At 36.7% G+C, this 13,701-nt stretch overlaps 1 protein-coding gene across 10 annotated transcripts in view; it reads right to left on the minus strand.

Annotated features, from left to right (window-relative positions):
- The window catches only part of TDRD5 (tudor domain containing 5), a 94,887-nt gene that overhangs the window by 16,922 nt on the left and 64,264 nt on the right, over positions 1-13,701 (minus strand). For all 10 annotated transcript variants that reach the window (XM_021930079.2, XM_021930057.2, XM_031658116.1 and 7 more), the window contains 3 exons: positions 8,997-9,179; positions 7,844-7,984; positions 1,923-2,127 (listed from right to left, as the gene is read on the minus strand). In XM_021930079.2, the coding sequence (XP_021785771.2) occupies positions 1,923-2,127; positions 7,844-7,984; positions 8,997-9,179 (529 nt within the window). The remainder of the gene's footprint in view (positions 1-1,922; positions 2,128-7,843; positions 7,985-8,996; positions 9,180-13,701) is intronic.

Consider the following 13,701-nt stretch of genomic DNA (forward strand, 5'->3'; position numbering starts at 1 on the left):
ACCACAATGAGATACCATCTCAAGCCAGTTAGAATGGCGATCATTAAAAAGTCAGGAAACAACAGGTGCTGGAGAGGATGTGGAGAAATATAAACACTTTTACACTGTTGGTGGGACTGTAAACTAGTTCAACCATTGTGGAAGACAGTGTGGCGATTCCTCAAGGCTCTAGAACTATAAATACCATTTGACCCAGCCATCCCATTACTGGGCATATACCCAAAGGATTATAAACCATGCTGTTATAAAGACACATGCACATGTATGTTTATTGCGGCACTATTCACAACAGCAAAGACTTGGAACCAACCCAAATGTCCATCAATGATAGACTGGATTAAGAAAATGAGGCACATACACACCATGGAATACTGTGCAGCCATAAAAGAAGGATAAGTTCGTGTCCTTTGTAGGGACATGGATGAAGCTGGAAACCATCATTCTCAGCAAAATACTGCAAGGACAGAAAACCAAACACTGCATCTTCACTCACAGGTGCGAATTGAACAATGAAAACACTTGGACACAGGGCAGGGAACATCACACACCGGGGCCTGTCATGGGGTGGGGAGAGGGGGGAGGGATAGCATTAGAAGATATACCTAATGTAAATGATGAGTTAACGGGTGCAGCACACCAACATGGCACATGTATACATATGTAACAATCCTGCACCTTGTACACATGTACCCTAGAACTCAAAAGTATAATAAAAAACCCAAATATGTGAAAATTAAAAAAAAAAAAGATCAACAATAACATCTGTTGACAAGGATGTGGAGTGCTTGAAACTTTTATTCCTTGCTGGTGGGATTGCAAATTGGTGCAATCACTTTAGAAAACGTGTGGCAGCTTCTTAAAAAGTTAAACATGCAGTTACTGTATGACCTAGCAAATCCACTCCTATGTGTGTATATATATATATAAATTTTTTTTTTTTTGAGACGGAGTTTCACTCTGTCACCCAGGCTGGAGTGTAGTCATGCAATCTCGGCTCACTGCAACCTCTGCCGCCCAGGTTCAAGCAATTCTCCTGCCTCAGCCTCTGCCAAGCAGCTGGGATAACAGGCTCCTGACATCATGTCCAGCTAATTTTTGTATTTTTAGTAGAGATGGGGTTTCACCATCTTGGCCAGGATGGTCTTGAACTCCTGACCTCGTGATCCACCTGCCTCAGCCTCCCAAAGTGCTGGGATTACAGGCGTGAGCCACCGTGCCCGACCTTTTATGTATATATTTAATAGAAATAAAAACATACTTCTACACAAAGAGCTGTGTGCAAATGTTCATGGCAGCTTTATTCATAATGGTCAAATTCTGGAAACAATATAGGTGTCCATTAACTGGTAAACAGGTAAATTGTGGTATATCCATGTAACTGAATACTATTCAGCAAATAAATAGGAACAGCTTTCTGATACTGGCACAACATAAATGAAACTCTAAAATATTACGGTAAGTGAAAGAAGCCAGCCAGACATAAAAACTATGTATTATTCCATTTATATGAAATTCTAGAAAAGGGAAAGTGACATGCCAGAAGCCAGTAAGCAGGCAACGGGACTGACTGCAAAGGGGCACAAGGAAACTTTTCAGGCTGATAGAAATGTTATCATGATTATGGCTGTGATGACAAGACTATCCATTTGTCAAAACTCAAAGAACTATACACTTTACAGCCAGAAAATTTTACTCTATACAAATGGGACACCCCACCCCAAAAAAATGTGCGGAAAAAAAGAAGAGTGGCAAAGTTAAAGGAACAATTGAGCCCAAACATAAAACAAGGACTTAACACAAACGCTAGGGTCAGTAATGTTTCAAGACATATTTTGCAAGGGATAAATGAAGGTTTTTTTTAGCAACATGGCAAACCATCATGTTTGTCAGCTGTGAGCATGCACAAGTACACAGAAACATACCAGAACCAGAGGGCTTTTCTGCAGAATCATCCACTGCAGGAGTTGAACGGGCTACTACTGCTGTGGAAAGCTGAATTTGCTTTGGCTGAGTCTGACTGTTGTTGGGTTCGGACTGGCTCTGGTCCTCTGACTGGGTAAGAGAGGTATAGAATTCTTCCAATTTGGGCAGTGTGGAAGACTCTGAAGAACCATTTATGTCTAGTTGCTGCAGAATGGGAAAAATGGGGCAAAAGCATGAAAAATGTTAGTATAAGAATTAAGCCCTATTTCCTTATTATAAGCAAAATACAAATATTTCCATATTATAATTAATAAATAAAACTACCCACTTTCAAGAACCTAGATACTCTCTAGAAAAAGCGAGTCCGTCTCTATCTTAATGAACATAAATTCAATTCAAGAAACATTTAAGGAACACATCCCATAAGCAAACAGGGCACTGAGTGCTACCATACACAGGCTGGGAAAGGGGGGCAGGGCACGAGAGAAGTGACGTTCACTGAGCACCCCGTGTCGGGCGCAGTGCTAGCTTATCTGCATGTGTTTCTTCATTTGAACATCAGAACAGGTGTCCTAGGTAGGTGCTACTATGTCTTCTTTCACTTAGCATAATGCTTTTACAGAGTGGTTAAGTTATCCAACGTCCATCAGTAAATGGCACGGTGTAGATCTGAACTGAGGCCAGTCTATGTTCTCTGTGCTCTACCATGCCACCTCCCCGTCAGACAGGATCCCCGTCCCTAAGGGGCACTCAGTCCTCAGTCAGGGAAACTGTGTGTGTGCAGCTAGCCATGAAAGGAGGCAAGAGCTGCATGCTCCTCAGAAGGGACAAAAAGGCCAGGGTTTGAGAGAAAAAGATGAACTTCCAAACTGAGACTGAACTTGAGCTTAAGTGAAGGGAGTGCCAAATTTTAACCATTATGAAACAGACCCCATTTCCTACCATATAGTCATTGCTGAAGTAAGTATACTCTATGGTCATTTAATAGCATTCATCTTTGGTGAGGTCAACTGGCATTAACATGAGTAAAAAGGACCCCATCGGACCAAGCTGTAACAAACTGAACTAAGTGGTTTATCATCTGGGATCTGCCTAGAGCAAACGGAAACAATAAATGTACAAACAGATATAGGCTTGTTTTTCTGGCTCATATGCATCACACATTTAATATCAGCAAATGTTCCTTCTGTGGCAAAAATCTATAGCAGCTCACTTTCAAAGACAGTTGGCATGAATGTGGCTTATGTAATTACATAATATACAAATGCCTGTGTGTATAACCTTTTTTGGTTGCAAAAAAGAAATTCTGAAACTCCAGATAGCTATACTGGGCAATACAATATGTTATTTCAGGAAACCAAAGATCTGGACTCAAATTTTTGCATAGTTTATGCAATTCACATGTGTACTTGAGCTACCTTTTATCTTCACTTAAAATGAGGCTGAGAATCAGTGAATTCTTTCAATAAACTACAATAATAATTAAGTAAATCAATATTAATATAAATTTTTTAGGCTGGGGAGATTACTAGTTCAAATCAGTCTTTGCAGGTGGGCAAACTCAGGGCACAAAAGGTAACTTGTTTAAACTTACTAGTCAGGCGTAAAGACTAGGCCCTAGATTATAGCATTCACAGAACAGTGCTTTTTACATTATGCCCTACTGCCTATGTTTTGCTGTGTAATAGATAATATATAGAAACATTTTTAAAAAGCTGTATCTTCTTCCTTGACAAATATGATTTAAGAAAGATGCACTGTTGACACATATTTAAATGCATCCTGATAGCTTTCACTTTGAATTTCACTCTAAATTTGTATGACATTTGAAAGCAAGTATGTGTAGTAAATTTAGGCAATTAGTTGACAATAAGTCTTTCCCTTCTAAGAGTAATCTAGAGCCTTACTACTCAAAAGTGGTGTTCACTCAGCAACATCAGCATTAGTTGAAAGCCTGCTAGACATGAAGAGCTTTGATCCCTACCCCAGATATGCTGGATAAGAATCTGCATTTTAACAAGATTCCCAGGTGACCTGTATGCACATTATAGTTTGAGAAGCACTGCTCTACCATATTTATTCTTCTGTAGTTATAAATGACTGATTCCCTCACAGTTGTTTGGAAATATACCATAATGGAACTACATATTAGTCTCAACAAACATGTTCATGATTTATGAAACATGTTTCATAACATGAACAAATGCCCCAAATCACTTCACATCCACTAGAATGGCTATAATAAAAAAGACAGATGACTATAATCATTGGCAAGAACAGCAAGTGTTGACATGGACAAACTGGAGTACTCTTAAATTGCTGGTAGGAATGTAAAATGGCACTGCTGCTCTGGAAAATATCCTGGTAGTTCCTCAAAATGTTAAACATAGGGTTACAATATGTTTATCTAGTTACATACCAAAATAAATGATAACATGGCAAGGAGTAAGAAAATGGCATAGGGCAGAACTCTGGGAGACATCACAGGGAGCAAGCCTAGAAAGTACGTTGGGAGGTGGGGAAAAAAGATCATGGCATCACAAAAGCCAAAGGAAGATTATGTTTCAAGGAGGAATGCAAGGTTACTTTCAAATATTGCTGAGCAATCAGGTACTGTAAGGTTAAAACATGCCCACCTAATTTAGCAACATGGGAACAGATGGTGACTTGAAGGATAATCACTGTAGTATTGTTGACAGTCACACGAAATCTTAAAAACAAGATATTCATCAGAACTATTTAAATCAGCATGGCATATCCATACTCTGCCGGAGTTTAAAGCAATGAGGTAGGTTTGTAAGTACTCATATGGAAAGGTGCTGAATGGTATGTGTATTATGTTCTCATGTATGTGTTTAGTTTCTCGGAAAGATACACAAGAAACTGCTTATGACGGAGTTGGATTAGAAGAGGCAAGGATATCTTATTTCCATAACTTTCAGAACTACTTGAATTTTAAAATCCTGCATATGTAGTACTTTTATAATTTTCAAAGGCAAAACATGTTTGTCTACATAGGGGATGAAAAACAAGTGTGGTAACTAGAGAGGACTGTGGGTTTTAAACAATTTATAATGCTTAAATTTTGTTTAGATGGAAGGTACATTAATATGTTTAAATGCTTATGAGAACACTCCAGTAGAAAGAGGTCGAAGATACAGACAGCAGGAGAGGACTATATCCTAAGCATACTTCCAGTCCCAAGCCTTTTGAATAAGGCATATTCAACCTGCATAGTAAGTACAGGTTGCTTTAGAATAGGAATAGAAAAAGGGGTAGAAAAAGAAAACTTTTTTTTTGAGACGGAGTCTCGCTCTGTCGCGGACCCCAGGCTGGAGTGCAGTGGCGCGATCTCAGCTCACTGTAAGCTCCGCCTCCCGGGTTTACGCCATTCTCCTGCCTTAGCCTCCCGAGTAGCTGGGACTACAGGCGCCCGCCACCTCGCCGGGCTAGTTTTTTGTATTTTTTTTTTAGTAGAGACGGGGTTTCACTGTGTTAGCCAGGATGGTCTCGATCTCTTGACCTCGTGATCCGCCCGTCTCAGCCTCCCAAAGTGCTGGGATTACAGGCTTGAGCCACCGCGCCCGGCCAAGAAAACTTTCTTAAGAAATACACCTTAAGAAGTTCATTATGATACAGTAAAGATTTTAACATTGTAAATTCTCTTCATGGGGTATAAAGTAATAGTATAAAACTACATGACAGAAAAAGTTTGAAGACTCAGATTTCCTGATTTCAAAACTTATTAAACAGCTAGAGTAATCAAGACAATGTGACACTGGTATAGGAACAGACACATAGAGAATAGGATTGAGAGTCCAGAAATAAACCCAATCATTTATGTCAGCTGATTTTCAATAAGCATGCCAAGACAATTCATGGGGAAAGAATCATCCTTTCAACAACTAGTCCTGATACAGCTGAATGTCCACATGCAAAAGAATAAAGTTGGACCCTATCTCACACCATAACAAATTAACTCAAAATGGATCAAAACCTAAATGTAAGAGTTAAAATTATAAAATGCTTAGGTGAAAACACAGGTGTAAATCTTTGTAACTTTGGGTCAGACAATGGCTTATTAGGGGATACCAAGAGCTCAAACAACCAAATAAAAAAATCTATTGGATTTTACTTAAAAAAGAAAAAATGAAAACAACAACAACAAAAAAAACCTTTTTTGCTGCAACGGACACCATTAAGTGAAAAAGAAAAACAGAAGCGTAGAAAATTTGAAAATAATGTATCTGATAAGGGACTTGTAATATGGTATTTTCTTATATCCAAATAACAAAAGACAACCTACTTTTACAATGGGCAAAGGATCTGAATATCTTGTCAGAGAAGATAAATTGCCAATAAGCACATGAAAAGACACCCAACATCATTAGCCATCAGGGATATGGAAATAAAAACCATAATGAGACACCCTTCATATCCACAAGCATGGCCATAATCAAAAGAACAGGCAATAAGTGTTGGTGAAGATATGGAGAACTGGAACCCTCATACACGGCTGGGGGGAACATAAAATGTTGCAGCCACTTTGAAAAACAGTAGGCCAGTTCCATAAAATGTTAAAAGCAGAAATACCGTATGATCCAGAAACTCCACTCCTAGTTATATACCTAAGAAAAACTAAAACGTGTTCACACAAAACTTTGTACTTGAACATTCCTAGCAGCATAATAGCCAAAATGTGAAAGCAGCCCAAATTCCCACCAATTGATGAATGGATAAACAAGATGTGGTATATCACAGAAGGGACTATTATTCAGCCATAGAAGAGAATGAAGTACTGGTTCATGCTACAACAAGGATGAATTTTGAAGACATTATTAATGCTAGGTGAAAGACAATCACAGAAAAGTACACACTGTGTGCCTTTTAACAGACAAATCTGTAGAGACAGAAAGCAGATCAGTAAGTAGCTGCCTAAGGCTGTGAGAGGAAGGGGAAGGAGTATGACTGCTAATGGTCATGGGTGGGTTTTTTTGAGAGGGTGATGAAAATATGCTAAAATAGACTGTAGTGATAGCTGCACAGCTGTGTATCCTAAAAACATTGAATTGTGCACTTTAGCAAATTATAATGGTATATCAATTATATTTCAATAAAGCTGTATTTTTAAAAAAACCTGAAAAACAAAATATAAAAGCCTACTTTATCCTAAAACTAAATTCATGCATTAAGCTACATTTCTGGAAGAGATCATTCTATGAAATACAGAATGACTTTATTATTGTCATACAATGTAACCATAGTCTGAAGGAAATGTGTCACTTAGAAGGTTCTTCCTCCCTAGATTTGCTTTTCAACAAGTCTTCTAGACTTAAGCTCTTTATTTTCAATGTAACACAAAAAGTAAAGAGGTCTGGCAGCCAAATTTCATGGTTCACACAAATTGTCCTGCTGTTTTCAGGATGCTCGTAATATATTCAGGAAACCTGAAACAAATATTCTATGCCAGGATTACTGCTTTCTGCCAAAGCAATGTGAAAGAAGAAACTAGTCTATATTATGCAACAGACACAGAGCTTAAAATTATGACTAAGTTACAGGAAAATCCCAGTTTTCTCTATCTCTAAGAGAGTTTTAATCATTTTAAAATTTCTAGGCTCAGGATTCTCTTCTGAAGCAATAAGGAATTATGTTTTCATTTTTAAATCAACCTATATTTTATGTATATGTATTCTACAACTGCTGAGAGAGATCATTAACCACAAGTATTTTGGGGTGCAAATCCACTCATAACTCTAGTACAAAGCCCAAAAAGTCAAATTTATCAACAGTAATAGCTACAGCAACCTGTTAAGAGATAGGCAATATCAAACTATGTAAATTGAGACAATTTTGCTTTCTAAAAATGAAAGGACTTCCTTATGCAAACCTGTCCCAATAACCTGCATTAGACATTTACCTTTTGAGTCCTGTTTGTGCCAGTATTTTTTTGCTGAGCACTCAGTACTTCTGGTTTATGAACTACTTTCGTTCCATTTACAAGGCCTGAAGGCTGCCAAGAATCATCCCATGTATCTTTGGGGATAGAAAAACACCAGTCCTATAATGAAAAAATGGCAACGTAAACTGAGATAAAGTGCCCATGACCCAAAAAGAGGATAACTTGGGCAAGATAAATGCATGAAAGCAACACATATTAAACAAAAAGGTATTTATTAACTTTCTGTATCAGTGTGACTTTCCTCCTTGCTCTATTGGTCCATACCCAGTATCTTGAACTCTGAACACATGGATCTCAAAAATAAATACAACTCTTTTTGTAGTGTTTTCTTTAATATCTTTTTCATGATCATCTAGTATTTAAATAGCACAAACAGGAAGGAGCAACATAATTTCAGATACTTACTATTATAGCCAGTGGGAAATAAATTATATATATACATAGTTAGACCTAATATTAGCAAATATGCTGACTCCAGAAATCCAGAGGTTATATTACAAGGCTAAAGCAACAAAAGTAAAATTAGAGAAAATGGTTTCTTTAATTTATTTATAGATCCTAAGGGCCTTGACTAGGGGCCAATGATAAAATAAAAATCACAATGATTAAAAGGGCAGATATGCAAAAATTGGTCTATGGTTTATTGTCCCATGATGAAACCTCTGTCCCCCTACATGCTATTGCCATTTTTTAAAATCATGTATTCTTTGAATTATGGTCTGATAAATACTTTTGAATTCCAGAATATATAGATTTCTTGAGACCTAGACAATTAAATTTAAATTTCCTTTTCTCAGTACTGATTTGCTTTCTTTTCCTTTTTTTTTTTTTTATAATTTTTTTGGAGATAGGGTGTTATTCTGTCACCCAAGCTGGTGGAATGTAGCGACATGATCTTGGCTCATTGCAACCTCCAGCTCCCAGGCTCAAGCACTGATCCTCCACACCTGGCTATTTTTAGTAGAGACAGGGTCTCACCATGTTGCCCAGGCTGGTCATGAACTCCTGAGCTCAAGTGATCCACCTGCCTTGGCCTCCCCAACTGCTAGGATTACAGGCTTGAGCTGCATTGCCCAGCCTGATTTGCTTTCTATTTTTCCTAGGATCTAACCTTCTGTGGCATTTCTTTACGTGATGAATACTGATTCTTTCCATCAACACTTGCAGTAAATAGATGGGAGGCAGCATCACCTCCTTTTCCCATCTTAGCCTGTAGAGGTAACCAGTTCTCATCCCAAATATCATCACCTATGGTCACTGACTCCAGGCATGGCATTCCCGTGGGGATCTCATCCTAAAATGTAACAGAAGACAAAGAAAAACTATCATTTATAGTTCCTATATGAGCATATAAAATTTAGGTTTTATAGTTTTTTCCTGACTCCAAGTAAACATGACAGTTTGAATTCACAATTTATTACTTTCCCTTCTGAAATGCCACCAAAATAGTAAAGAGATTTAGGATATAATTTTTAGAGTCAAAGAGAACAGAAGAGGAGAAAACACCATCTACTTTCTGGATACAGGAAAGTAGACAAGTGACAACTGATTAAGCAGTCCTGAGAAAGTGGAATCCTGAGTTTGCAGTGAAAACATTGAGAAGCAACCCAAATCTATACAATATATACCTTAAAAACTCAGAAATTTGTACTAAAAGGTTTTTGGAATTGAGGGTGTAAAATGGGAATGAAAAAAGCACACTGGCTGAATGTCTGTGTAAGTAGGACTTAGCTCTCCAGATACTCTCCCCTATTCCAAGGACTCAGGCAACTACATCTCCTCTATCTGCCAGAAGACCAGAAACATTCTGGAGGGTAAAACTGAGGATGGAGCAATCATAATAAAAAATTATTAAGGAAATAAATGAAGGTTTTTATAATGAATATTGAGATCCCTGGCCCTCTTTTCAACAGCAGAACAGAAATGAAAGAATGCATGAACTTGAAGACAGATCCATAGAAATCATCAAATCTAAACAAAAGAGAAAAAAATATTGGGGGAAAAAACCAAAAAAACAACCAAACAAAAAACCCAAAATAGAGCCTCAGGAACGGTGGAACAATACCAAAAGATTTAACATCTGTGTCATCAGGGTCTCATAAGGAAAACAGAAAGAGTATAATGCAGAAAAATAATTTGAAGAAGTGTGGCTGAAAACATCCAAAATTTGGTGAAAGACATAAATCTACAGCTTCAAGAAGTTCACCAAAACCCAAACAGGATAAACCTAAAGAAATACATGCCTAGACAGGTTCTACTCAAGTTGCTGAAAACTAAAGACAAAGAACTGTCTTAAATGTAGCCAAAGAAAAATAACACATTACTTATAAAGGAAGAACAATTTCAATTACTATGGATTTTGCATCGGAAACCATGAAGGGCAATAAGAAGAATGAAACTGTTAAAGTGCTAAAAGAGAAGAAATGGGAACCCAGGTTTCTATATACAGCCAAAATATTCTTCAAGAATGAAGTAATAAATATATTCTCAACAAAGAAAACAGAGAATTCATGGTCAGCATACCTACTCTAAAATAATTGTTAAAGGAAGTTCTTTGGACAGAAAGGAGATATCAGAAGGAAACTTGGAATATCAGAAAAAGAGAGATCAACAGAAATGATAAATATCTGGGTATATATAATAGACTATTCTGTTGAACTTTGAAAGAATATCCTTAGAAGAATATTCTTGAAGATGGAAAGCAAAAACTATAACATCATAAATTGTATGTAGGTGTAACATATAAGACAAGGATGGCATAAAGGAAAAAGGAAGGGGTAAAAAGACCTAAATAGTAGAGTAAGATATTGACATTCCAAAGTGGTAAAATGCTGACTAAGTATACTGTAAAAGTCAAGAATGACAACTGTAATTCCTAGAGCAACCACTAAAAACACTGTACAAATAAATATAATAAAAACATAGTACTTTGAGAAGCCAAGGTGGGCAGATCATGAAGTCAGGAGGTTGAGACCATCCTGGCTAACATGGTGAAACCCCATCTCTACTGAAAATACAAAAAAATTAGCTGGGCGTGGTGATGGGCACCTGTAGTCCCAGATACTCAGGAGGCTGAGGCAGGAGAATGGCATGAACCTGAGAGGTGGAGCTTGCAGTGAGCCAAGATTGTGCCACTGCACTCCAGCCTGGGCAACAGAGCAAGACTCCATCTCAAATAAATAAATAAATAAACAAACAAATAACCATAGTAAATAAAATGGAATACTAAAAAATGTTCAAATAACCGAAGAGAAAGCAAGAGGAAGCAGATGAATGAAAATCAGGGGAACAAACAGACAAATAAAACGGCAGATATAAAATAAAAACATATATATAATCACATTAAACATAAATGGTCCAAACCATACTAATTAAAATTCAGATTGTCAGAGTGGATTAAAAAATAATCAAACTAGGCCAAGTGCAGTGGCTCAAGCCTGTAATCCCAGCACTTTGGGAGGCCAAGGTGGGCAGATCATCTGAGGTCGGGAGTTCGAGACCAGCCTGACCAACATGGAGAAATCCCATCTCTACTAAAAATACAAAATTAGCAGGGCACGGGGTGCATGCCTGTAATCCCAGCTACTCAGGAGGCTGAGGCAGGAGAATCGTTTGAACCCGAGAGGCAGAGGCTGTGGTGAGCCGAGATCATGCCATTGCACTCCAGCCTGGGAAACAAGAGTAAAACTCCGTCTCAAAAAAAATAAAATAAATAAATAAATAAATAATCAAACTATATGCTGTCTCAAGAAACTTACTTCAAATGTGATGACACAGGTAGGTTAGAAGGATGGAAAAAAATATACCAGGCAAACACACACACACACACACACACACACACACATACGGAAACTGGAATGGCTATGTTGATATCAGATTATGCAGACTTCAGTGCAAAAAAAAGTAATTGTGAATAAAGAAAGACATTTCATAATGATAAAAGGGTCAATTCATCAAGACATAAGAATCCTAAATGGATAACACCTAACAACAGAACTTCAAAACGCACAACAAAAAAACTGATAGAATGAAAGGAGAAATAGACAAAATCCAAGATTATAGTTATAAACTTCACTGTTCTTCTCAGTAATCAACAAAATTGGTAGACAGCAAGGAGCAGAAGAACTGAACAATACAACCAGTCAACTGGATCTCACATTTATAGAAACTCCACCCAACAACAGAATACACATTTTTTTTAAAGACACATGGACATTTACCAAGCTAGACCACATCCTGTTTTGACAAAACAAACCTTAACAAATTTAAAGAACTGAAATCATACTAAGTATGTTCTAAGACCATATTATACTGGAAAGAAATAACAGAAAGTTAACATGAAAATTTCCGAACACCTGAAAATTAAACAACATACTTCCAAATAATTCATGGATCAAAGATAATATCTCAAAATAAATTATAAAATATTTGAACTGAAAGAAAATGAAAATATGATATGTTCAAATTTGTGAAATGCAGCTAAAGTGATATGTAGAGACTCATAGATCAATGCTTATATTAGAAAAGAAAGGTCTCAAATCAATAAAGTAAATTTCCATCTTAAAAAAAAAATAGAAAAAGAAAGCAAAAATAAACCCAAAGAAAATAAAACAAGAAAGAAATCAATGAACTTGAAAACAGAAAGACAAGAGATAAAACCAGTGACACCAAAAGCTTATTCTCTGGGAATGGGAAGTTTAATAAAATGGATAAATCTCTAGCAAGACTAACAAAAAGGGGAGAAGACAAATTGCCAACATCAGGGATGTAATAGGAGATTATCACTGCAGACCCTGCAGATAACAAAAGGATAAGGGAATACTATAAACAATGTTATAGATATAGTTGACAACTTAGATGAAGTGAACCAATTCCTCATTTGATAAATGAGTCACTTCCTCAAAAACCACAAAATACCAAGACTAAGATAAAACAGCTGATTTGAATAATCCTGTATCTATTAAAGCAATTGATTTTATAATTTAAATTCTTCTGGGAAAAAGTCTCCGGGCCCAGATGGTTTTATAAGGTAATAGCAAACATTTTAAAAATCAACTTCTCTCCCTGAAAAAGAACTCGATTTTATATAATCGTTTCCAGAAAACAGATAAGCGAATACTTCCAACTCATTTTATTAGGACACTATCACCCTGTACAAAATGTACCTCAATAAACAAATAAAGAAAACGTGCTACATATACACAATGTAATACTATTCAGCCTTTAAAAAGAAGGAAATCTTGTAATATGTGACAAAATGGATGAACCAGGAGGACACTGTTACATAAAAGAAGCCAGACACAGAAAGACAAATAACACAATCTCACTTACACGTGGAATCTAAAAAAGCAGACTGACATTGCAGTTACCAGAGGCTAGGAGGTGGAGGGATTGGGCAGATGTTGGTCAAAGGACACAAAATTTCAGTAGACAGGAGGAGTAAGTTCAAGAGATCTGCTATACATCTTGGTAATAGTGATGTTAACTATTAACTATACAGTTAATAGTGACATAGTGACATAATGTATACTTAAAAATTGTCAGCAGAGTAGATTTTAAGTGTTTTCACCACAAAAAAATACAAATATGTGAGGTAATGCATATGCTAAATAGCTTGACTTATACATGCTACAATGTACACATATATTGAAACATGTACACCATATATGCAATTTTACTTAATTAAAAAACTAAGAAAATAAAGATCCACACAAACAACAAAAATAAATAAAAAGGAAATACAATTCTACATAATCTTTCCCAGAAAACAGCAAAGAGGGCAACACATTCAGATTTATTTTATGAGGCCAGGCTTA

Source organism: Papio anubis, chromosome 1 (assembly GCF_008728515.1).
Source record: "Papio anubis isolate 15944 chromosome 1, Panubis1.0, whole genome shotgun sequence".
NCBI lineage: Eukaryota > Metazoa > Chordata > Mammalia > Primates > Cercopithecidae > Papio > Papio anubis.